The following is a 26,424-nucleotide window of genomic DNA, read 5'->3' on the forward strand; positions in this document are numbered from 1 at the left end:
CTGCGGGGACCCAGTGTCAGTAACTGCAAGAAAAGGAACAACAGGGACAAATGTCTACATTTGGAGGAGTCGCCTTTGCTCTTGGGCAAAGCAGCCATAAGCAGGCAAAGAACTGGCCAAAAAAAAAAAGATGTATGGACAGATGTGAGAGGTCCAATAAAACCCAGGTAGAAAGAAAATACGTAGGCCAGTAAGCAAAAACATAACCCAGTTTTGGAGGAGTTAACCTTCTGGGGTGATTTTATACTGGATCAGTGTTCTGCATTATCTGGCTTCAATATTTTGATCTGGTGCAAGGGGCTCAAAAGTCTGGTTTAGTGCTTTGTCAGACTGTGACCCACAGCCCTTTTATTCCATGGTGCTGCTGCCCCTGATGAGCAAGACCCAGAGATGGCAGGTCAACCCCCAGCTCTACCTCACTACTCCTTGAACCACTGCTTGATCTTTGTTCCCCTAATTTCCACAATAAACTGCAAGCCGTTGTGAGAGAGGGTTATTAAATAAATGCATGCTGGCGACGAACAGCCTCCTTGTAAGCAGGAAACTGTGTGTCATCGAGCTTCTCGCTCGTGTCAAGGAAGAAAGGAGTGAAGGAGAGGTGATAATGACAGGGGCTGCCTCCAGGGAGGGAGGTGGAGACAGCACCGGAGGGGGTGGAGAGCTAGAGCTGGTGAGGGAAGAAAAGGAATATTGTACAGTCAGATGAACGCGGTGGAAATAGATAAGGGTCAAACAAAAGGGAAATTTATTAGAAGTGAAACAAAGCAGAACAACTAAAACCTTCAGAGCTATAAAAGTGAGGAGAGGAGAAAAAGTATGACAACATTCTCATCAAAATTCCTAAAATAGGCACATGTTAGCACACTCAAGAGAGGAAAAAAAATAACAGGGAGGTTTCGATCTTGTCTGTCTCTTTCTCTAATCTAGCCAGCAGTGTGCCCACGTTCCCATGCAACGTGACTATAATTATAAGCTGTGATCTATCAAAGTAGGACCTGGAAATTTTCATCTTACTGCCCTGCAAACATAAGGGGAAGACTGCAAAATTGTTAAAACGTTGGCTCTTCTAATCTAACCACGTTGTTATTTAGCACCATGATCCCATAAATAATGAGAGTGACTGGTTTTCCAGTGAGTAGGGCTTGATAGTATCGCACAATTAGATAAGAAATGTAATGAACATGACCAACACCTCACCCAGGTTTACTGTCTCGGTGTCTAATGGAAATTGCTTGCCATAACCTCCTCATTAACTGATGGTCCCATAGCCTCCCATAGCCAATCTCTTTCCAATTAACAAGAAATCTTAAAGTGTAAAAACACATTTAAGGAGCCTTTTTTCCAATTTTGTCACTCATTTGTGTTTAAGAGTCCGTTTCTTATTCTTTTCCCCACATGCTGCTAAACTCCATGTCATCAGGCTGGAGGGGTTGGACTCAGCCGAGCCCCAGGAATTTGTATTTCGGTTTTGGCATTCACTACATTGGCAAGGGATGCCTCCCCCACCGCTCCACCAGAGCACCAGAGCAGCTGTTGCTGGAATGGAGTATAAACCCAGATTAACGTAGGATTGCCCTCGATCTAAGAAGACTGAAGTATTTTATAAATTCAGTATTTGACCTTGTTAGTGATGGGAGGTTATTGATACTTAGAGCAGCACCACAGTTATAGGTGTAATGGAGCTTGTTGGGAGCTGTGGGAAATACCAGCAGGAAGAAGTCTATGGCCCCAGGCTTCAACATAACCTTGAAAGACAGAGGATGATTATTAGCTTTAAAGATCTTATAACATGCCTCCAAGTACAAGAGCATCTTGTTTTGCCAGACAAGGACTCTAGAGATCAAATAATGATGATGATGATGATTGTTGTTTTTTCTGTTATTACTAATAATAATAATTGTTAACAACAATTATAATTAATAGGAGGCTGTAGCAAGGTGGGGATTGGGCTATTCTCCCATGTGTCTGGCAACAGGATGAGGGGGAATGGGCTAAAGTTGCACCAGGGGAGGTTTAGGTTGGATATTAGGAAAAACTTCTTTACCAAAAGGGTTGTTAGGCATTGGAATGGGCTGCCCAGGGAAGTGGTTGAGTCACCATCCCTGGAGGTCTTTAAAAGATGTTTAGATGTAGAGCTTAGGGATATGGTTTAGTGGAGGACTGGTTAGTGTTAGGTCAGAGGTTGGACTAGGTGATCTTGGAGGTCTCTTCCAACCTAGACAATTCTGTGTTTCTGTGATTCTGTAATCTCATTAATAATAATAATCCCAAGCAAACAAAAAGCAATCACATACACACACAAAAACAAACAAACAAAAAAAGCAGCCAGATTTAAAGGATCTCTTCCTGAAACATTAAAGAGTTACTGAACCAAACATTACCGGAGCTATCATTCTCTGGGAAGAGATACAGACTCTACTAAAAATGTAGATTGGCCAGGAAAAAATAGTCAGGTATGTGAAACCAGGTATAGGGGGCTAAGTCACATTTTTTAACTGAAAAACCTTTATTAAAATATTCTGCTGTAAAGATGCTGCTTAGTTACTGATCATCTTGCTGACGTCCCCTCAGGACAAAGACCCACAAGCCCTGAGCACAGGTCACTTTGGCTCATGCAGTCACAGTGACAAGAGGAGGGCAGGAGCCTGTGCCAGGCTGGAAGAACCACGGGGAGAAGCAGAAGGTACTCGCAGAGGTCATCAGAGGTAACTGATTAGATCAGGCACAGGCAGGGAAGGAAGAGCTATTCTTATGTCCATTCAATATTCAGCAGTATCAGATGAAAAGCCAAGACAGCTGGTGTCCTACGTGATGCTCACTATTCATAAGTTTTACAAGCAGATTCCCAATTCTGCCATCCACGGTTTTAAAGAGAGCACTGAACATACTGCAGTTATGACAGACCTCTGCAGAACCCTGCTCCATACGTCTCATCAGTTTGTCTGTGAGCTCCTGAGACTGTTTGCCAAAATAAATTTTACTCAGATTATAGCAGTAGCATTTAGACCATGCTGTTAGTATGTCACAATATCACACATCTTAATGAAGTCAAACAATATCTAGCAGCTCTCTTTCACTTGTAAAATCTATATCCTTGTATAGAAAGACATCAGACTCATTACAGTCTATATTGATTTTTTTTTTTTTTTTTTTACTTTTCACATCCTTACTCAATAACTTTATTCCAAGATTGTCTTTAACCACAGGTCTAAAATTCCTCAGCTCCATTACTTTTTAAAACAGAATTTGGGTGTACGTTTGCAAACACAAATTCTTAAAGACAACTGCTAAAATTGCCTCGGGTCTCTGTGTGCTCTGGGAGGCCCAGCCATTTTAAAAACATCTACCTAACATCTACCTAAGTATTCCCTAACCCCTTCTTTCCCAGATGCAGCTTGCATACTCTGTTGCTCGTGCTGCAGTTGACTTTGCTAGTGGAGATGGATTCCACTAGGAGTCCGACATCTCTGCTGCATGGACCGAGCGACTCCCTGGTGTTAAACTTCCCATGAATATACTCCCGCTTCCTTGTCACTCACACAAAACTCATTACTATTTCTCATTTAATTGGCTGACCTTTTGATTTTGCCTCTATCCCTCTGTGCTAACCACACTTAGCAAGCCGACCTAGGTTCCTTTTTTCTTTTTCGGTTTTAACACTGTTGACGAGTTCATGGTTTGGCTAAGTTGGGCTCTTAGTTCACCGTTTATTTTATCCCTCTTTGTGGTAGTTCGTGATAATGCCTTTATCACAGCTTCTTTAAGGAACTGTTTTTATTATTATTATTATTATATATTTTTTTATTTGCTTTTGACTACTTCCCATGAGCTGTGAGTTCTCATCTCCTACTGCTTCCATTCTGTCATGACACTGTTTGAAAATTAATAGGATCAGTGGTACTTTTACTAAGTGAAACCTGACCCACAGCCTCTGGATGAGAAAAATAGGCTGGGAAACTGGTAAGAATGACTGATCAGTCATGTGGGATTTCTCCTCAGCAAGGTGGCTGGTTTGCTTCATATGACTTGCCTGTTTCTTGACAAACCATTCATGCCAAGTAAATGATAGCAGTCTACTGAGGCTCCTCTGAGTCTCTCGGTTCCCTTCTGTGATTCTTTTCTTTGAGTTGAAATGCAGTTTCCTGAAATCAGTATTCAGATGCAGTGGTACTAGTAAGAAATATGAACACTTGGGAACAGCCTAAGTAAGGAACTCCAAAAATATGAATCAAAATATGGAATAACCATCTGCTGGCTTTCTTATTCTTGTTAAAAGGGACAATCAGCTAATGTTTATTTCTAAACAAAGTAAAATATATTGAATAATACTGAAATTCCCCACCACTTTGTTTTCTATTTTAGAAATTAAGCTCTTATTCTAAAATGAGAATTTTCTGCCAAACATCAGCTGATTTCCATGGTGAACTCTTATACCCTTGAAAAGGAGGGGGAAAAGAAGAAAGAAAGAATAAAATAATGGGCTAGCTAATAAGCCTTTTAAGAGAGAAACATCAAAAAATACTGCCTATCATAACACTATGACATGAAATGCATCTTTTTAAAAATCAATGAACAACATTCATCACTCGGACTGGAGGCAAGGATAAAACTGGTACTTGAGTGTTCTCGCAAGGAACACGTCTGGACATTTGAAATGTAGTTTGTTGGCCGCTCTCACCAGCAGAAGCCTAAGTATGATACATCTGTCATCAAACATGGCAGCAAACATTAGCCTGTGTGATTCATTGCTTGTTTTTTTGCTATAATTCAGTTAATGATGACCATATATATTTTAATCATCTTAGTGAATTCAATTTAACTCATTCATATTATGACAAGGAACTGAAACAATTACACTACAAGAAGAGAGAGAAACAGAGACGGCAGAGGGAGATTTCCAGGCAGCAAATTTTAGAATGGATTTCTTGTTCCTGATTCATTATTAATACAAGAAATTTTAGAACAAAACATAGGATTAACTTTTATCATTAGTTGCTCACCTCAGCTGCTAGGCTTGTGTCCATTTTTTTTTGAACATTTTATATTTTTCTGGTTAATTAAAAATTTAAAAATAGATGGGCTAAATGTGACAGAAGATAATTGAACCTCTCACATTTTTAGCAGCTGACTGAAGGGAAAAGAACCCGAATGAATAAAATCTCCTTTAGCTGTAAACCCAGGCCCTTATTTAGGTATTAAATGAAGTTAATGAAAAGAAAAGTGGAAAATCAATTGGACAGAATTACTAAATAAATAGCATAGCTGGAAAGCAATTTTTTTTTTTTTTTAAACAAAGCATCTTGCAGGTAGAGCGTAGTTATGAGACACCTCAAAACCAACCTGAAGACTGCATATCAGCATATTTAAAAGGAAACAAAAACAAACAAACAAACAAACAACATCAAAAATCAGAACAGAAATCTGTTCATTTGTGAGAGCTGGAAACCTAAGAAGGAAACCCACCACAGACAGAAGAACAAATGGGAAGTGATGAACGAAGAAGAAGCCCTCAGCAGAAATCATATCCCTGGACTAGTGAACAGAGACAGGAATATGTCATTCAGACAGGTGGAAAAAACAGAGAAAGTCCCGAGAAGTAAAAATCCCCTGGGGGAAGGATTGGCAGGAGTGCAAGGGGTTTAAGAAATAGTGGTTTAAGTTTAAGACATACTGTTTTTTGGGAGCATCATTAGGTCTGGAAGATGTTAATTGGCCAAAGAGCTCTTAGAACAATAATTGGTGAAGCGAAGGATGGACTGGGAAGTCATTTTTGGCTTTATTAAAAAAAAAAATCAAACAGACAAAACCAACAAAACACCCTGAGCCTTGCATCCACCTTTTTCATGTTACTTTGAAGTTCAGCACCTGAGAAAATCATATAACTGAGTTCAGAGGGGAATGTGAAAAGCAAAGCTTCCCTGTGATACATAAAATCACTCACTTCCTATACAAGCCTTCTTTAAAAGAGGAGGGGAACTGATGTTAAAGACGATGGTGGTTGTTGGGTTTTGGTTGACCTTATTTTGCTCCTTTTTATCCCTTATTCTGAAGCTGATTTCTCTTCTACAAATACTCCCAATCTCATCTGCCAATTCTTTTTTTTTTTTTTTTTTTGATCCTCTGAAGTTCTCTATCCTTTCCTCCCATCCCTAATATGCCCTCTTTATTTCCAAAAAGCCACTGTCTTGCCTGCATTTAAGTCTCTTCTGTCAGAATCTATTTAAATGCAATGTCTATGCAAAAAATATTGCTACTAACAGACAGGTGTCATTGCTCCCCAGGAAAAGCCAGTTAAAGCATGAAGAAAGTGTGAAAACGTAGCCAGTCCCATTTGCATTAATGTAATCCATGCGGTGCTTTTGTTGTACCTCTGGAACAGCTGCACAACTGACATCAAATCGTTGCAGTAGTATTTACACCTACTATTTACACCTTGACTGCCACGTACATTTAACCACCATGAATCCTCATCTAAAGTACTGCTGAGAGTGGAATCTGCAGAAAGGCAGCTGAAAATATTTAGCATAATTGATACACACTCATTGGGGATGGATGTTTGCCCTATTAATTCCTCTCCCTGCCTGCCCCCCAGTGCCCGTTGCTTAATAATTACTGATTGCCCCTTCCTTGGAGGAGCAGTCATCTGCGTGCAGTGCTCCTACTGCATTCAGACGGGGAGCTCAGTGCCTTCCCAACCCGTCTGCTGCCAAAGGTTTAAGTAATGGTTGTACTCATATGAAATCCCGAGCAAAACCACCACACCACACCATATTTACCAGCATTATGCTGGTAGGAGTAGCAATACCATATTGTAGCTTGCACTTTTTGATTATTTAGCGAGCATCCAACGTGGGCGCAGTGGAGTTAAAAAGTCTGCCAAGCCAGCACAAAGAACAGAAGGGTGAAAAAAAGGTTAAAAAGTTTTGCCAGGGCTGCTTTGTCCTGAACTCACGCACTCTGTAGTAGGCTTGACCTAAATTGTGCAGCGTGTAGACAGGATCCTGGACATTCTCCAGCACCTTCAGCTAAATTAAAGATGAGCATGAATAATGCCCTGGGGCCCTGCACTCGCTGGGATGCTGCAGGCATGGGACTTGCAGAGAACCCACCCTTGCTGCAGAACCATGCTCCAGATTTTAATTAACTAAGTTTCCTCATTTAAGCTTTTCCTGTGAAAGCCTCCCACAGTAAAAACACTTCTCAGAAATGCTATGCTGCAGCAGATGAAAATAAATCGAGCTGTTGTACTTCCAAAAACTTTCTTCGAAAGAACATAATTTCAAGGACTATAATCACTCATTCCAGATCCATGGTTCATGAACTCAGAGCCATCTCATCCACGTACTGCATGTTCTCATCTTTCCGAGTTGCCATATGCTACTAAGTCATTTCATTTTTTATGCACCCTCATGGCTCCAGGCTTCGTGGGCAGATGGCTCTTTGCCATCTAATCAAATTCACACATCAAGGGCATCCCAAGTGTGGTCCTTTGTAGAACTGCATCATCCTTCAGCTCCTCTCCCTTCCTCAGACATTTGCGCATCACTACAGATTTGTACCTCCAGAAAGGTTCATGATTTTCAGATGTAACACACTCATTCCTCAATTAAGCACAAAGTAATATACACAGTTCTAGTCCGTTCACTCTAAAAACAACATTCAGGGCTTTGGAAATTCACAGCATACCCACACAGCCCTTCAGATCCATTTTGGTTGTATTTTGGGTCCTTTCTTCCCCTGTTCCCTGGGCAGAACGTGTACATGCCCTCTGCCATCACACCCACAGCCACAATAATGCATCTTCACTTCGGCAGCCCGGTGACAGCTTTGCTGTACTGCACCAAGCTTGATGCAGTATCTAAATTTAGATGCCTTCTAATTTTCTTTAGCTGCATATTGATAAAATTGAATTTTCATGGATCGGCTCATCTTTAAGGAGGCTTGTGGCTGTTGCCTGTGATGGACTCGTCATCTCAGAGTTGCACCTGATTCTCTGGAGAACCCTTTTAATCAGACAGGAAAGTCCTTGTAATAGTAGCTGTGGTACTTCTTCAAGCCAGTGTGACCCACGTTGCCTAACCAGGTTGGTTAGGTGTTTCACTCCCATTTTTATCACATTTTACTATGATAATTTCTGTAACTCTTTATTTGCTGGATTACCTATTACATCCATTAAATACATATATAAGCACACATCTCATCTGTCTGAATGCACAGCAGGGTCAAGGTTACCCTGGCACTGAAAAAAATGTTATTTCACAAACCTGTGCAATACTTCAGCTTCAGAAATACTCCTTTCTTCTACATACAGAATCTCCTCAGCTTATCCCTCCTAGGCTGCTTTTTGCAGGCACCAAGGTAGATACAAGAAACAAGGTCATCTACCCTGACAGCAGCTAAACCCTTCAGTTTACACCTTTTTCTCTAAAGGAGGAACAATGTAGCATTTTTTAATATTGGCTTCAACAGCTACAAGAAAAAAAAAATCTTCACCCTGTTATGATCTGCAAGATAAACAAAGCTGTTTAGTACAGAACGTTTTAAGAAAAACACCTAAAACCAGTTTTGCAATCTATACAAAATAAAAAGGCAATCAGCTTTCTATTACCAGTTATTTTAAGATAACACATCTGGAAGAGTGTATCTGCAATATTTTTATAGAAGAGCAATGGTGGAATTGGGATTTCAATATTATCGTATTGACACTGCAAATGCCAAGTAGAACGGAAACCTGAATCTAAGAAGTCTCTATACCAGTACTTCTAATTTTTCATAGAAGCACCTAATAAATCCCTTTTTTAAATATCACGTAAGCTTTACATCTAGCTTTTCTAAGCAGCTCCATATTTTGTGCATCAGAAGACTACAGCCAAAAGAGCACGCACAGCTCCCCTTCCCGTGCTACAGCAAGTCATCCCTGCAGATTAACAAAAGGCTATCCTAGAGAACACGGTGACCCAGAAGCCAAAGATAAACTGTTTACAATTTGTTCCAGACATCACCTATTTAGCTAGACATGGTTCTTTATATTTACAGTCCCATCTATTGCTCTGCTGAGAGTAGTAACCTGAATATGCCAAGCACATAGTGGGAGCCTGCTGAACATGGACTACATTACTCCAGTGCCTCATAGCTGCAATGGTTTAACAAGTGCTGCATAGGCACAAACTGAGCAATGCCATTTATAATCAGTTAAGCTAATCATCCTTATCCCCCTTCCACAGCCCCTTCTTCACCAAGGACAGATAAAAGTCATATTCCAGTAGCTTTTGAGATACAACGTGGTTAGCCCATTTGATAGACAAGAAGAGGGCCCCCGACCCAGAAAGCATTATTTCAACAATTTTCGAGCTCTTTCGAAAATATGAAAGGTAAAATGTAATAAGTGGGTGTTTGCAGAAAGACCAGAGCTTCTGACATTATTAAAAAAAAAGTCTGCCACTTAATGTCATTGTCTTTATAATTATAGCCATAATACGTATACTCTAAAACCAGCACTCAGCTCGCCAGCCTAAGCTATGTCCTCAAAGTACTTAAAAAAGGAAAAGAGAAAAACCAACCCACCCACAAAACCCTGTGTTTTTTCTCACAGTGACAGGAAGGTGTGCTACGAGGCACTTTTTGTTCTTCACTTAATAATATGCCTACATAGCCTCATCTGGCTGGCCCAGAGCCATGCAACTGTTTTCTGCTTCCCGAGATGCTGCTTTAAGATACCAAACTATGACCAAGGAACCACTCTATTGCTCAGATTTTGAAAAATATTTGTATTCCATTGGCCTGACCTAAGTTAGGAGCCTAGCTGATGCTCTAACTAGCTTCTTAACTCTGATCAGGCTCAGATGGAAACCTGAAGCCAGGCTGCTCCGGGTAGGTGAGCTTCTGTATGAACAGGGGCAAGTGCTGGGATGTTCAAAGCTCAAAAAGGGACTAAGCTGACAAGCGTTGGCCCTGTTCCAGAATGAGGCAGCTGCATCAGGTGTTGCTCCAGAACACAATTTTGGACTTAAGAAAGCAGAACTGGTACTCATGCTGTCTAACTTAATGGTTATCGAATGTTAGCATTCTGAATTTCTCACGTAGACACACTTCATCACCTTGCCAAAAAAGTATGAAACTTAAAATAATTTGGGAGACCAAAGAGAAAAAATCCCACTCCTCCATAGTCCCTCTAGGTCCTGTTTTAGGCACTAGATGCTTTCTTCTACACTCCAACTCCAAGCCCAAAACTGCAAGTACTGCTAATCAATAAAGGTTCAAATGGAGTTAAGAAAACTGTTTAAGGAAGATGATTTAAGGTAAGGAATTTTAGATACCAATTCCGCACAGAAGCAGGCTCATTTTTATCTGTTTCTTTTCCGATGGCACCTGACTCTTCAAGTGACTTTATGCCTGGAACAAAAGAGCGTGGAGCAATGACACCGGGTCAGTTATAATAGCCTGGACTGAGCTACCGCTTCATGCTGACAAAAGCAAATCCTATGGGGAAAGTGGTGAGGCCGAAGCTGCAGAGCAGAAAGATATATTAACGTGCTTCAGCCACTGGAACTCCTGAAAAAGTACCGTATTAGGTCAGAACAAAGGTCAGTTTTGGTTTATTCTTTCTGACAAGGGACCAGTAGCAAATAGGAAACAACGGAAAAGTATGTAAGAATAAAGCACTCCTAGGCTGTTAATCTCTCCCTCTATTTTATAGTGACAGGTAGTCAGTCATTTAGGATATTTCTGAGTGGAGACTGCAGTTAAGCTAACAATTTTGAGTAACTATCACCTTCTATGTATAAGTCTAATCCTTTTAAGCTTATGACCCTGAAAAAGTCCCACAGCAATGAAATCCATTACTAGATTGCAGAGAGTAATGAAATAAGTTTGTTGGAACTCACTGCCTGATCACTTCATTGACTGCATAACTCTTACAAGCCATCAAACATTCCCAAATCAAAGTTATGGACAATGTCAGCCTGGCCCTTTGCCATGCTTTGGTTTTCTATATTTTTTGCAAAACAGCATTGAACATAGTATTGGAGAAGTACACACACCCTGATTTTTAGTAGCGGCATAGTACGTTTTTTGATTTGTTTTACTCTCCATTTCTTCTTTTTTCCCCAAATTATTTTTTTATTATTTTTTTTTGTCTACAGTTTGGCCGTAGATTACCATTTAGAAAGAATTAAGCTAGCAGCAATTTTTTTTTCATTAGCAGAGCTTAGAACTCCACAATCTGAACTATTATAGCTTTCATTATTAAACACGATGTGCAGCTATCTGCATTTGTTAACATTAAGTTGCACCTGCCACTTCAGCACCACTTCAGTACTTAGCATCAACAGATCTTTCTAAAATTCTGTGAAGGAAGCTTCAGATTTAACCATCCTGAATATTTTGTGCTTTCAGCAGAAAGTCACAAAATAAGTCTTAAAAACACTCCCAGGACTGCAAAGTCCAAGACCTTTCTAAGCATAAAGCCCAATATTTTTCCCACCTCCATGGACTGTACAGCTTGTGCAGACAAATCTTTGATTTGATTACCTTATTCTCATTTCTGAACTTCTCTATCAGCAGAAGACCCTAGGATGACCTTCTGAATGTAGCTGCTTTATATTTGCTTAAAGGGTGTACGCATGTGTGGCTTGTTTGTTTGCACATACTAAAATAGTCAGCTATATATCTGAATGTAAATTGGCATTAGCTAAAAATATGTAATGGTATATTTGGATTTACATTTTCTATATTTGGAAGAAAACCAAGTCCTGATGAGCAACAAGAAGAACTGAAAATAGAAACAGAGGCCAGATGGTCTCTTTTTCCAAGTGTGAAAGTGTGAATGTGTTTTATATTGTGTCTCCTAAAAATGAGAAGTTTGACTACACAAAGTGGCGAATATAAAAAGGTTACTGCCATCACCATGTGTCTGTGTTTTTGGGAGTGATCGCTTGAGCAGGGCTCTGGACTGATCCTGATGCATCTATGTAGCTTTTTAGATGTAGTCACAGGAAGGTGACTAGAATCCTACAGAGATTTACACATGGACACCCTATTTAAGACTGGAACAGCTTTAGGTGAGAAATGGGCACCAACACACCTCACTTAGAGACTCTGACAGTTCCAAGTATACATTAAAGCTGCTTTTCAGGCACAGAGGGAACTTTGTGCCCTTTGGGTTTTGCAGCAGATTCAGATGCCTAAGAATATTAGATAGCACTGAGATCCGTGCTTGATACAAATATATTTAAAACTACCATGGTAGGCACGCAAACTGCTGTCAGGAGGAACAAACAGCTCAGCGTAAGCCCCTGTCACTGTGGGAGGCTTTAAATATCAGATTAGAGAATATCAAAGCATATGGACACACCCATTTTTAAAACATATGGCCATTTTTGTTTTTAATTCAAGAGCAACAAAACTATTATTCTTTAAAAAAAAGTAAGATTTTAAGAGTGACCTAATCACCATATCACCACCATATCACTTCTAATTTGTATCTCCTACAAAGTCTACATTAAATATAGGCTATAAGATAATAAAGAAATGTACAGCAAATTACTGAAACTGTACATAAAACAGAAGAGCATCTTAATATAATTTTGGAAAACAGAGATACTGTTTAAAATGATTTCACAGACCAAATTTATGTAACAGGAATTTATTATATTACTGCACGAAGAATTAAAAGGCTAGTACAGCAGTTAAGGATGAAATTCAACCCTAGGCAGAGAGCTACTGCAAGATTATTCATACGCTACTAAAGCACTGCTTCCAAAGAGACAATAAATGGACTAATAAAGCATCAGAGGTGCTAACAGTCATCTAAGAGGAAGTCCTCTTAGGAAAACTCTTAAGAAATCCTCTAATGTAAGATTTTACTCCCATTTCAGGTCTAGGTACTACCTGCAGGAAGCATTCTCCCTGATATTTTTCTGGATTTAAGCATAGAAACACATCACTTTTGTAAAAAGCTGCCTTGAGGGCAGAAAGGGGGTTAGGGGAAGGGAGAGAGATCAAAAAACAAGAGGTTCAGCTGGGAGGATAGAACTGCAACATGATTTTCAGTGTCTTCAACACCAAGAAAAACACGTATTACAAATAACTTTGTTGCACTTTACAAAATGTACACTGTATATATTATATATATGCATATAAAACAATATTATTTTAATCACTAAGTTCTTCCTCATCACTGAAATAAGCACTTTTCTTAATCCGTGGACGTTTTGAGTCATCTGAAATGGAAGATTCCCCTGCAGTCTGTGTCCATCTTTGCTGTTCTTCCTCAATTTTGGCTTGCTACAATGGAAGAAGTATTAGTATTAAAAAAATTAGCATTGTTATTGGTAATGCATCTTAATTACTAATCGGCTTTGAATTATTTAACGAGTTAAAGAATTCAGAGGGTTCAACTCCATTTCCAGATAAACTGTGTGCTGAATGCACTAAAAAACATTTCTGAAAGCAGCTCTTACATGCTGATGGTAAAAGTCTTTTGCACCGATGCAGACCACACAGAGTACCCTCTGTTTTCAAAGAGATGAACTGTACACACACAGTAAACTTACAGAACTATAAAGTAGCTGAGATTTCAAGCGAAGGATGCAATGAATTTGAAGTTGACATTTTTGAGTCAGCTTTGTTCCACTAAGAAGTCTTCCATCTGTTGCCTTTTGCAGTCACTTATTCATGGAATGAACGTCTTCAGAGATATGAAGGTTATTCAACTAAAGGTTGAAATAGATGTTTCCTATTTTTACTAGGAAGCATGCTATCCCACTTAAAATCTTTAGATTGTGACGAAAAATTGGAATATTTCCTGCTTTCTTTACATTTAGAGGTTTTATTTGTAATTGTGGAGTTTCTTTGGGATGTGGGTGGGGGGAATAATCATGCAGATTTGCATGATTTTTGTTTCAGACTATGAATATGACTTACCTGAAGTAAAGTCATATTCAGGACAAAGTTATCTTAAAAACTCTGAGGAGTTTTTAGGCAGTGGGGGTATGCAAGGAACAGCTGGGGACTGGGGAGCCATGAAATCTGAACATCAGTTCAGGCTTGCTATGTGTAGTGAAGTGAAAGCCTGTAAAGAAGTATTGAAGAAGACAGTAGTATAGCTGTCAGACTACCTATCTACATAACAAAAACTGGAATAAATACGTTTTGAGAGGAAAGTTTCATAGCTCTATTAGAGACAGCAGCAGGCTGTATTAGGCAAAGGAAGTGCTCCAGAAATAGGTGTTGTTCAAGGATATTCTAGTGAGTGAGAGCAGAGGATGTACCTGTTCATTTATGCATAACTGTTTTTCCAGATGGTCAGTTATCAGAATAAAGAGGGATTTGTGGATCAAAAACCTAATGGAACATCACAGCAGAGATGACAGGGAACTAAGCGGCAAAGAAGCTTGAAAGAAAGAAAGAAGTGCAATTCAAAAACACAGCAATAGTGAAGCATTGAAACAAAAAAAGGACTGAACATGCCTGTCATATGAAGAACCCAACTATAGTCACCAGCTATTGTCTGGCAAGAGTGCCCTAAATGCTACAGAACAGACAGATTTAAAAGTGTATCTTAGAGACTGTAAGATTGTTTTTGAGAAGAAGCTTGAGAGAAGTTCCACTTAGAAATAAATAAGCAATACTTCAATTTTGTACCTGGACAGCTATGGCCTGGCTGAGGCTGTCTAGAGCAGGGTCTTCTCCTTCCTCTTCACTTTCTTCCTCTTCCTCACTTCATTGTGCAGAGAGACAAAAATACAGAGATCTTTATTTTAAGTGTTTGGTATGAAAAAGCTGCTTAAGTGAAGTACTGATATGGAAATAAATACATACATTTCTTCTGGTTCAACTACTTTCTTTCTCTTTTTCTTTTCTTTTTTCTTTGGTGGCTCCCGCTCTCCCAGCATATTTTTAGGACAAGCATAACTTAAGTGTCCTGCTTCCTTGTAGAAAAAGAAATATTAGTTAACAAAAATAATTTCCAACCACTACACGTTGAAACGTATCATGAGGGAAGTTAATGGAAGACAGTTCATGGGGAAAAAAAATGGAAACAATTAACAAGATAAATGGAATGCTGAATAAGCACACAGAAGACAAACTCTTCTTTATTAGCTTGCCATGGAAACAAAGAGATCGGTGGTGATATGCATGTTTAACTGCAAATACAGAACAAGCTAAGAGTAAAGCAGATTTTCTTTGGCTGCTGCAACATCGAAATACGCTACAGCATGGTTTATGTTCAAGACAAGATATAAACCTCAGCATTAGCAGTTTAAGAAATATGTCTGAGTCAACATATTTGCTCTCAAAAATGTTATGAATATAAATCAAGTTTGCCTTTGATGTTAAATAAAATCCAAATCTCAAATGCCTATGTTATTGTGTTCAGAAGAAACGAGGAGTTGCCTGAAACTCAAAGAACACTTGTTCCGTGTAAAAAGAGCTGTATCCAACATTTATTATTTCCAAAGGTAGAGAAAAACCAGGTATTTTGAAGGGAAAATTAAGGGGTTTTCCTTCTCAAACAGCATCATACTATACTACTCAGCTCTGTCTGCTCATCAGCATGTTAAGTAGGTATTATAAAGACATTTTTCTCCACCCCAAAAATCCCAAATAAAATGCAAAAAGAGTACTATCATTCTTGAAAATGGTACAACTGCTCTGCAAGTTGATAATATCAACAGCAAAACGTATTTTAATGCCATGGGTAGGATTAGCAATGGCAAAACAGAACAAATAAGCTGAAAGTTGAAAGATGGAATATGTTGCTTTACTTTTGGTTTTACTCACCCCACATTCATAACACTTTGACTTATCAAAGTAGTTGCGTCTGCGAATGAATTCTGCTGCTCTTCCATTATCAATGGCAATACTTGCTTTTATTACTCTTCCGAACAGCTACAGAAAATAGAGAAAAAAAAAAAAGTAAATACTTAGGAATTGTAAACCCAACCTTCCTGTCATAACAACTTTCCATTACTTACTTGTTTGTTATTAAGTGCCCGAGAACAGTTCTGTGCAGATTCTTTATCCAAAAACAAAATAAAGGCAACTCCTTTGCTCTTCCTGGTGTCTTTGTCTTTCATAATAGTAACTCTGAAAACATATAACCACATTATTGGTATGCTTAAATTGTTTTAGAGACATTTTTTCCAGAAAGATCTCACTGGGATCTTAGTTTGCTATATAGCCAAAAGAAAATAAAGTATAATTAACAATAGAAAGGCTCATTAAAAGCAATACAGAGGAACAGCTAACCAGGGCATGTGCTTGGAGGTACAGCAGAGGTTATCTAAAAAAAGTACATGGAGTCTTTCGACATCATTCCAGTCCAGTATCATGCTTATTTCTTGAACAACTTGAAGAAGGGAGAACACACTCCATTTGTAGACAACGTAACCTGGAGGGAACAATACTCACTGGAGGTGAACTTAAAAATCTGGGACCAATCTTGACCATTGCTGTAATTGCTGAAAAAGCAGTGTACTGAACTGCATCCAGAGTTGTACTTCTCTGTAGGACTAACCAGCTAAGCTATTTCACTGTATTGTTCTGGAAGTATCTCCAACTGGAGTCCAAGAAGGTTACGGATGCATGTGTTATTTTACACGACATGAACTAACCTTAAAAATAACAGCTGTAGTAGCACATCTGGAAATTTAAGAAAGATTTTTACCCAGTAAAATCCACAGAATGACTAGAGGTAAAGAACCCACCCAACCTCAGTCCTTTCAATCTTATGTCAATTGTATTCTGTCCTAGAAAACATCAGTGGGAAACAGGATGGCAGTTGGCAGGTATGTAAAAATAAAAGCACACATTAAAAACTAAGAGAATAGACTCCTTCCTATATCTGCCACTGTAGGAAGAATGAGTTTGCATGAAACCTCAGCAAATGAGTTAAAGTCATAATAGGATATATTGGGATGAGAAATGTAGTAAGGAAGAAGAAAAGTCAGCATGATTTTGCTGAGTCAAGTCACACCTCAAGAAAAACCCATTAAAGCTTGTTTAAACTGACTTTAATCAGAGGGCAGAAGAATCTCCAGAAATCAAGCTAATATTTGAACAGATTTTTCTTATGAATTAATAACTAGTTACGAATAGGAAACTGAGGCTAACAAGGATCAGGTTTCACGGTGAAATGGGAACACCAGTAGTCTCCCACAGTACCTGCACAGTTCAGAGTCAGGTGAGCTTGCAAAGAATTATGTAACAAATTTTGCTAAATACAAAAGTAGTCGTGGTAGTATCGTATACACATGGTATTCTGTGAGTCTGCACTTGGTTTAATCTGGCAGTTACTAGACAAAATGTCAAGAAAAAATAAGTATCAGAAAGTGACATTTTTGTGAAATAAGGTACAGGTTAAGGAAAACAGCAACTATGCAGAGTAGCAAGTTCTAAATCACTGACTTTCATAAAGCACGCAGCACAGGATTTCTTCAGCACAGGCATCTGAAAACACCATTTCTGTTGTGTATGGTAGCCAAAACAAGCAAATAAAACACTAGAAACTACTGATAATGAAAAAGAGAATGCATGCAGCTGTAACACCTTTAAAGTAAGCAACGTATTATACAGTCAATACTTCATGCAATTCCTGTCTTCCTATCCAAACAAGTTCAAAAGCCAAGGTAGAAGACCCCTACTCCCTACACACACAGAGCACAGGTACATTTAGATTGTGGAGCTCCTTACCAAAGGATTGTCAAAAGGGAAGTCAAAAGCGACCAATTTATGGAGAACAGGTCTGTCAACAGCTATTAAGCACCAGTGATACTACAACCTTTGGCTTGGGATTTTTCTAAATTAGTAGTTCAGCAATGAACTAAAACAGGTCAGATACCCCCAGCCTGCAAACAAAGAGTGCAGCTGCCCTGTTTCACTGGTCACTGCGTCTGTCGGAGCCCTACGTAAGGGTTTTTCCTCTCATGCATGTTTTCCTGAAGTTGTGGTCTGATTGGCATTTCCTGCTATTTTGTCACCTGAAACACCCTACGGTGACTTCAAAAACTTTGAACTTAGCTCTAAATATCAGAAATCATTACAGTGGCCACCAGAGGTTACAGCAGATATTTACTTGATTGAAGACTGAAGTCTAGAGTTTTGTTATTCTGAGCAGCTAAAAAAAACAACCCAAAAACAAACGAACAAACAAACAAACAAAAAACAACCAAAAACAAATGAACAAAAAGCATATTCCTTACCATGACATTTATTTCTATCATTTCAACACATAGATGGGTATTCGCAATAATCTTTCATGAATATCCCACATATTAAGAGTATGATCTTATGTCTGATTATGTCTGATTTATGTCTGATCTTAAATGTAGCACGAAACAGTCACAATAACAAATCCCCCTGGAACCACAAACAGGAACTGTACGTTGCAATAATGGGAACTGGCTGTGGGATCTGTGACATCTCATTCATGTCTTTAAAACCTCCCACTCTCACAAGTATTCACCTGTGGCTGAGGTGAAGGAAAGAGAACAACACTGACTAGAAGAATATTGCTTCAACTACTTGAGAGAAAAGATCTCTGGTACACGGTAGCATTGTACTTGCTCTTGAGAAGCTGTTAACAAAACAGCACTCAAACAGCAAGACAAATATTCCTACAGCATGTGTGCAACTGCAAGAACTCCCAGCTGTTAAATTTATACTTTATTAAAAATGAACAGGCCTGCAATAGTTACACATTTAAGGCTTAAATTATAAAAAGCACAAGACATGCCAGTGAATCAAAGACATTAAATATTTAAGAAGAAAGCTACAAAAATAGCAGGCCATATCAGATCACTTACTTGACAACTTTCCCATACTTTGAAAAAATCTGAAAAACAGAACAAAATAGAAAGATTTAACAATAGACGATTCCATGCCATTGGTAACAAATTTATCAAGACAAACTCTTCTAAGAGACGTACATCAATATTATATTTGCACTCCAAATTGTTGCCAATTGGTTTAGTCTGAACAGCATGGCTCTTACAAACTTACCCTGTATAGATCGTTGTTGGTCAGAGCAAAGGGTAAATTGGACACATACACGGTGCTTTTGCTTGGTGCCAAGCCACCACTCATTTTTCTGATGAAAGGAGAAAGAGAGAAGAGTTAAACTGTATCCAAAACATGAGAAATTGAAAAGCAGTTGTGCGATTTTTTCTCCCCCAAATTGTTCTTTTAAACACAGCCCAGATGGTCACGATAAAGTTGCAATAAAGCATAGCTTTCATTTCCTTTTTAGCATTTTACATGAAATCAGTGTTTGCCCTTGTGTTCTTCCCTCTCCCCTGCATTCAAAGCATATTTTTTTTTGTCCTAGTTGATCAGTAAGCCATGAAAAAAAACCTGATGGGTTTGTGTACTTGAAGTAAGCCTCCATCTCCATTTACTGAATGTTCTGGCTAATATGTGATATTAACAACCTTTGGTCAAGTACCTACATGGTTTGATTCTTCATACTAGTTTCAGCTCAGCTGCATTCAACATAGAATAAACCACTTTTGGTTAAGGAAGGAAAAAAAAAAAAAGACACTTTTTAAAGCCAAGGCAGTGTATCTCATCTGTTAAAGCAGCAAGTATTTCATCTTGTATCCATTACTCATGCTTCTGTGGTGCTCTGGAACTGGAGATTTCCAGTGCTGGTTACGGATGGCATCTCCCCTGCTCCTGGCCAGGGAAATCTCAGTGCCAATTTCCTTCCTATCCTAAGTTCTTGAGCCTAAGTAGCTAAGACTATACCTAGAATCAATGAACCCATTCAAAAACATCCTAAACATCCCATCTGAAAACTGCATACACATAATCTAATATGAGGTAAGGAATAACTGAACTAACTTGAAAGAGAACAGGCTGTGTTTTTCCTCATGTTTGGACTTTTCCCAAAAAACTGAAGTGGCACTAAAGTCTGTGCAAAGCACTTCTTCCTTCTGATTCATCCTGTAGGCAAGGCTTGGTGCAAAAATGGGTAAAATGCAAGATCAGAATAAAACACAGCCCTTATGAGAGAACACACCAAAAAGCACAGCGAAAATCTTCCGTATGCAGCCCACCGTCCCTGGGGGTGTTCAAGGAAAGGTTGGACATGGCACTTAGGGACATGGTTTAGTGGGTGACATTGGTTGGACCAGATGATCTCAGAGGTCTTTTCCAACGTTAATGATTCCATGATTAATACCTGCTTAGCCAGTTTCCTGCAGCCTTATTCCTGCTTCTTGGTACCCCTCACTGATTCCCAGCTGCCTCCTTCACTGAGGCTCGAGCCATTTCTTCAGCAAGACCAATTCAATTTAAAATGCAAAGGCTGTTGAAGGGATGAAAGAAACTAAAGAAATCAACACCCATCATAGAACAGACGCAGCGCCTTAGAGGACTTTCCAGGTAGGGAGTTTGATCAGATGCAAGGGTCAATTGTCAGCACAGAAATTAATGTCATACCCTAATCCATCGGTGCTTTTTTTTTTTTTTTTGGCATTTCATGATTCAGTCATCTGAAGGCCTAATACTCCCAGTAGACACTGATTATCCATGCATTTTGCTTCTTTTTTCTGACAAGTTTAATGTCTCACAACTCGTTTAAGCGGCGGTTTCTAAGTGATCAAATTTTGAGTTTTTCCACGTTCAGAGACTGTGTTTTTTGGCACGAGCAGAAATGGCAACATAAAGGTTAAGCAAATGAAAACAGAATAAATTTGCAACAAAGGCCACGCACTGCATCTGGTGTTATGCAGACTTGATTCATTACCCCAAATTCCTCGCTGCTTGGCATTGGTATCCTTGACAAGCCCAACCAAACCGACTCGGCGAGGCGCCGTACAGAGAGGTGGCTCAAGCGCAGGAATGCAGACATCCAGCACAACACAGAGGACGTGGTAAGGGCTACCCCAGTGCTGCATTATGGTACAACACCAAGATTTTGCAACAGCAGAGAAAACAGCAGAAAACAGTCCCCTGGACAAATTTAACTGAAGTAGTGCTGCAGTTCTGACTGCCCAAATAATGGTAGCAATCCGTATCATTCAGGACCCCCGTGTGGGTGCTTCAGTCATCTGACTTTTAATGTCTAAGTTGTTGGGGTCACTGCAAAACTTTATGATTTTCCCAAAATCAGTCTCTCAAAAAGCTCGAGCATGTTAAAAATGCAGATTTCTGGCCATCTGTGTGAATACAATGGTCTAAATGCAACTGTAGATCCAACTACAACCACAATTCTTTCCACTCCCATAAACATTAACAAAACATTGCCTTCTTTATTTTTTTTAAATAAACCACCATGAAGCGATTACAGGGATACAAACAATAGTTTTTTTGTTTTTTGCCAACCTTGCCATACCAGTTTCACCAGCTTTTGGGAAAGGAGGATGTAAAAACCAGCCAATTCTAGCTTTAACTCTCTAGATGAGAAACTCCTCTATCCTAAGGCTCGGAGTCTTTTTACTTTGGGAAATTTCTAATTTCATAAAACAGTTGGACACAAGTTTAACATTTTCATCACATTCTTTTTCCTTGCTCACCAGTCTCTCTACTCTCCAGGATTTCACTACACAGGCTAAGATAATAAATAACTAAATAAATATAAAAAACGAAATGAGCATCTGAGCTTTCTACTTGATGCGGGGGACTCCCTGAGCTACACACAACCTGACTTCTATATCCCTCTAGAGCCCCTCAACAAATCAAAACATTTCTGTTTTCTAGTGAATGCTTTTATGTGGTTTCCCCGATCTTCAAGGTATTTCTTGGTTACTTATCTTTAAAGCATCAGCTGGAATCCAGCACATCATCTCCATGGGGTCTAGCAGAACCCCCATTAATCTAACGGCCTCTCTGCAATATTAATGCTTTCTTCATTTATTATTTTCACATATTAACTTTCAGGATGAGGTTGTCTATCATGACTATGACTTGTGGAATCCAGTCTTTTTTGCCTTTGCCAACAATTCAAAGAAGCCATTCCCTGACAAGAGCCATCTGTCACTAGCGATTGGGTCTCCTGCAAAATACGTTGGGTGCTCAAGTGTGCTTTGCTTGACTCCGATATACTTCATGCAGTGTCCATCACTCATGTTGAGAACACCAGAAGAAAAGACAATGATTAATTACAGTTACCATTTTTTCTGCTCCATCCCAGGACTTACAAGGGCACCTCCAAAATGGTTCAGATGCCTCTGAAGCATCAAGTGGAGTCTGAATGCACCGACACTTTCAGGACTTAACACCAACATTACAACTTACGCACAAACGTTTTACTTGTTTGTTTTAGATACACATCAGTAAGGTCAGATTTGTGGTTTAATGAATTAAAGATGTATAAATTTGTGGATAAATCACTCCAGACGCGATCGCACAGGCCAATCAACTTCAGTTCTTCTATCTTGATGCTTAAAGTGCCATGTTTTGTTAATAATTTAATAGCACCAACAGAATTTAGAACCTAATCAAGAAACCATTAGTTCTGGTAGTAACTTGGCTCAGGCTTATAATGACACGCCTGTGGGAAGGGAGGGAAGAGAAGTCCCCTGTTAGTCCTGTGGGTGCCCCATCCCTGAGGTGCCCAAGGCCAGGCTGGATGGGGCTTTGGGCACCCCGGGCTGCTGGGAGGTGTCCCTGCCTTGGCAGCGGGGTAGAGCTGGGTGGGCTTTGAGGCCCCTTCCAGCCCCAACCAACCTTTGAGTGCCCGAAACCGAATTAATCCCCTCTCTGCCCCCACACCGGGCTGCACCCGCTCCCGACACGAGAGCCGCGTCACGACCCACCAGCGCCGAGCCCGCTTTATCCCCACGCAGCCCCTTACACACCACAGCACAACCCCTCCGCGGGCTCACAGCAGGTAAACGGAGCCCCAAACACCCCGCCCGCGCCCCCAGGACCCCCAGGGACCCCAGCAGGGACCCCAGCAGAGACCCCGTCCCCTCCTCGCCCCCCGCGCCCCCCTCACCCTTGGCGGCTCCCCGGCGGCTCCCGGCGGGGCGGCGCTCAGCCCTCGCGGGCGGCCATCTTAGGGCAGCCCGGCCCGGCGCAGCCCGGCGCGGCCCTTCCGCTGACGCGGGGCGCCGAGCGCCGCCTGCGGGAGCCGAGGCGGCCGCTTCCGGGGGCGCCTGCGGAGAGGGGGAAGGCGGCGGGGCCCGCGGGGGGCTGCGGAGGCGGCAGGAGGGTGAGCGGGGCCGGGAGCGGCCGGGCCGGGGGTGCGGGGAGCGCCCGCGGAGCCTCCCGGGGGCCGGCGCTGCCCCGGCCTCATGGGGGGGGTCCCGCAGTGTCCGCTGGGGGGAGAGGCGGAACCGCGGCCACGGTCCTAAACACACGCGTGTGTGGGACCTGCCTATGTACCTGTGTACGTATTTAGGATGTGTTTAAGGTATCTTAAACGCGCACGCACACACGCATATGCATACATGAGGTTTACAAAGCCCACGTGCGGCAGGTTTGGGGTTTCGGTTCTCGTCCTGCTCGGGGTAATGCCGGGAGGCGATGAGTCCCCAGCGGCCGCTAACGAGCGCTTGGGGGGGGGGGGCGAGCCCCATGGCTGTGGGGGCACCCAGCGTGTGCCTTAGGGTCGGAGCATGGATCCGGCTTTTCCTTATTTATGGTTTGGGAGGGCTAAACAGGACCTAAATGTGGCACATAGCAGCTCTAAAACAGGTCCTTACACTTAGCTTAACAGGGGAGCATCCCCTAATATATTTAAACTCCTATGAGTATTGCAACACTTAGGTTTTCACTGCCTTCATGCTCTTTAAGTGAACCTACTTTGCCCTGGGTTAGACTTCTGATGGATAGTCTTATAATACATATATATATATTTATATTTATATTTTAATCCAAGGTGTTCAGGACTTCAGGAGAGCAAAAGCTGTGCAGGAAGGACATAAAAAGATGTGGAAGCGCACACCACCTGTGCAAGCGATGAGTAGAGTCTGAGGTATTGATCCTGCCTAGCTGAAATATTCAGCATCTGTTAAGACTTTCATAGATAAATGTTAAAAACATCAAAGTCTTGGCCTGCTACAGCAGCAGTGTGGTGAGCTGGCATGTCTTGTTACCAAATTGTTCGTGCCACAAGATGGAAAGGCACCACAGAGGTACAGCTGTTTGTGTCAGCAGCCTAGTGGTCCCATTGCAGCTTATTTTTCGATGGCATTGACACTGATGAAGGATGAGATGTTGGTAACTGCGGCTGTTCACATAAATATAACCGCTAATACATGTATCTCTATGTTAATATAAACTCCCAAAGCATTATCTCAATTTTTCTCACTCCTGTTGATATATTAGAGTGATAGCATTAGAAAGCTGAACTGTTGAGGTTTCAGATGCTCATTGGAAGGCCCATGTTGCTGATAATTTTATTCAACTTCTGTTTTTTTATTTTCCTTTTGAGTGTGGAGATGATCTGACTTTTGCCGTCAGTGCCTTCTTAATTTTTTTTTAATATTTTCTTTTAAACCCTTATTTTCTGTCAAAACCATTGTAAACTTGTTAAGAAAGATTGGAAGAAAGCCTCTTACTTCAAGTTAGTTGTGTCCCACCTACGTGGGACATGCCTGGACTTATTTCAGGCATGCTTCTAATTGCCTTTGAAAATCTTTTGGCCTAATACTTGTTTTTAGGTAGACATGGTTTCTCTCTGTAACCCTGCTTTTTCACAGTGCTCTCCTCCCAGTATTTTATTTACTGTCATGCTGACTTTTTTCCCCTCTGCTCTTACACTTCTGATGTTTCGTGTTGCCAGTAGAGGTCTAATCAGTATTTTCAGCCTGCCCCAAGTATGGGGAGAGGAGGAGAAGGCTGCTTTTGTCCCAAACTCAGTTTTCTCTAGCCTCCTTCCTGTCTAGTTAGGAGATGGCAGATAGGTTTGCAGCACTGTCAAATATGGCCTTTAAGGGTTGGAAAAAAAAGCTTCATTGTGTCTCTTTGTTCCTGTCCTCAAGGCAGCAATGGCTCACTGTTGTGAAATTGGCCATGATATGTCTGCTGAATTTACAATTCCCTGAGGGCCCTTCCTAGGTCTTACTCTTACCAGATCATCCAAGATGTTTTCTGAGAGCTTTGCAAGGCGTAGGTGGGACAAAACTGGCCTATGTTTGCCAATTGCTGTGGTTTGTCACAGTAATAGTACAAAACCAGGCGTGTCCCAGTAGCATCAGAAAGAACGCAGTTGTTTGCCCTTGGACTCCTGTTTGCATATGGCAAAATGTAGCCAGCTGGGTAAGAAAGCTGCACGTTTTTGGGACAAAAATGTAGATTCTGTGGAAGGTTGATAGCACGCACTGGAAAATTACAGACGGTGATGAAGTAGGTATTTCTAGCAGTGACGAAAATTGATGTCTCAAGTAAGTGTAAACAGACAAGAATTATGTACAAAATATTGCAGAATACTGAAGTGTTCTTCAGTATGTTAGTATTTTTAATGTGTTAATGTTCCTCAGGAAAGAAAAAAAAAGATTGACAAAGAAAACCCAGTTGTGCAAAAATCTGATGTTTAAGTGAGCTGTGTAATCTGCATAATGAAGAAAACCTTTTTGTATTACATCTGTTACACGAGCGTAGAGGAAGACGTAGTGCTGTGATAATCGGAGCAAAGCCAATTTTGGCAGCTGGCCACAGCAGAGCAGCTTGTGCTGCATTAATAGAATGGCTTCTGTGTGCGCTAAAGTGTCATCATTTGAGAAAATAAGGAATTTGCTTTAGGGAAAACAGTCACCTTTGACCAAAAATGAGGAAGAGGTTGATTAAATTAATGTAGCAGGGCATTATGGCTCATGATGTTGAAGAAATACCAACCACTTTTGGTGTACGTGCTAATAAAAAATAGCATCAGTGATAGTGGGGTTAGGTGTAACAAAAATAGTTACATATTTTTTTAAACTTTGTTTTAGAGCAACTGTACTGAGAGAGCAGGTAGATCTTAAGCTTTGATCTCTTGAATCCTCCTTAATGAAATATTCTCATATTGATCCTAAAAGTTTTGACACTTCGTGGTTGTTATTAAAGCTGTGCCCTGATTAGGTCACATCATTTAAGAAATGGAAGTTTTTTCTATAGAACCAGATGAAATGGGTTCAAGGTGATGGAAAAAGTGCTTTCCTCTCTCCAAGCATTTTTTTTTTTCTTCTGGTATTTTCACAAGCATCCTCACTTTATTTCAGTGGTCTCAGCTTAAAAACTGTGGTTTTAGTCTTCCCTATAAAATTGTTTTTCTGCCTTTCGTCATTACCAGCATTCTGGACAATGTACATTATAATTGATTCTGTCTGATTATTTTTTTCCATTCCTCAAATTGCAAAATCTCACGTCTGAGATTTTCCTTCCCCCTTCCCTTCTCCATTCTTTCTTTTCTTTCTGTTAATTTCTTGTCTGATATAATTGTGTATGTATTTTTTTTCCTTCAGTCTATTGACTTTTGTGGTGGCATATTCTGCC

General features: G+C 40.4%; 2 protein-coding genes across 5 annotated transcripts in view; one reads left to right on the plus strand and one right to left on the minus strand.

Moving 5' to 3' along the window:
* Positions 1 to 12,627: 12,627 nt before the first annotated feature.
* Positions 12,628 to 23,028, minus strand: ZCRB1 (zinc finger CCHC-type and RNA binding motif containing 1). Its single transcript, XM_032206005.1, has 8 exons — positions 22,943 to 23,028; positions 19,003 to 19,090; positions 18,807 to 18,835; positions 15,978 to 16,089; positions 15,784 to 15,891; positions 14,821 to 14,930; positions 14,644 to 14,719; positions 12,628 to 13,284 (listed from the first exon to the last, which is right to left on the minus strand). Exons 2-8 carry the CDS (start codon positions 19,084 to 19,086, stop codon positions 13,153 to 13,155), a joined length of 651 nt encoding a protein of 216 aa, XP_032061896.1. The 5' UTR covers positions 19,087 to 19,090; positions 22,943 to 23,028; the 3' UTR covers positions 12,628 to 13,152.
* Positions 23,029 to 23,133: 105 nt separating this feature from the next.
* Positions 23,134 to 26,424, plus strand: part of PPHLN1 (periphilin 1) — a 70,732-nt gene continuing 67,441 nt past the window's right edge. For 2 of the 4 annotated variants that reach the window (XM_032207602.1, XM_032207605.1), the window contains exon 1: positions 23,833 to 23,923. The gene's annotated coding sequence lies outside the window, so the exon portion shown is untranslated. Of the gene's footprint in view, positions 23,159 to 23,276; positions 23,336 to 23,832; positions 23,924 to 26,424 lie in introns of those variants that run through there. The other 2 variants (XM_032207603.1, XM_032207604.1) reach the window with 2 other exon arrangements.

Source organism: Aythya fuligula, chromosome 1 (genome assembly GCF_009819795.1).
Source record: "Aythya fuligula isolate bAytFul2 chromosome 1, bAytFul2.pri, whole genome shotgun sequence".
NCBI lineage: Eukaryota > Metazoa > Chordata > Aves > Anseriformes > Anatidae > Aythya > Aythya fuligula.

Coding starts and splice junctions, on each gene's coding strand:
- ZCRB1 (XM_032206005.1), bottom strand. CDS start 19,086: ATGAGTGGTGGCTTGGCACCAAGCAAAAGCACCGTGTATGTGTCCAAT. Junction 18,836..19,002: donor CCAACAACGATCTATACAGG/GTAAGTTTGTAA, acceptor TCTGTTTTTCAG/ATTTTTTCAAAGTATGGGAA. Junction 16,090..18,806: donor AAGTATGGGAAAGTTGTCAA/GTAAGTGATCTG, acceptor ATATGTTTTCAG/AGTTACTATTATGAAAGACA.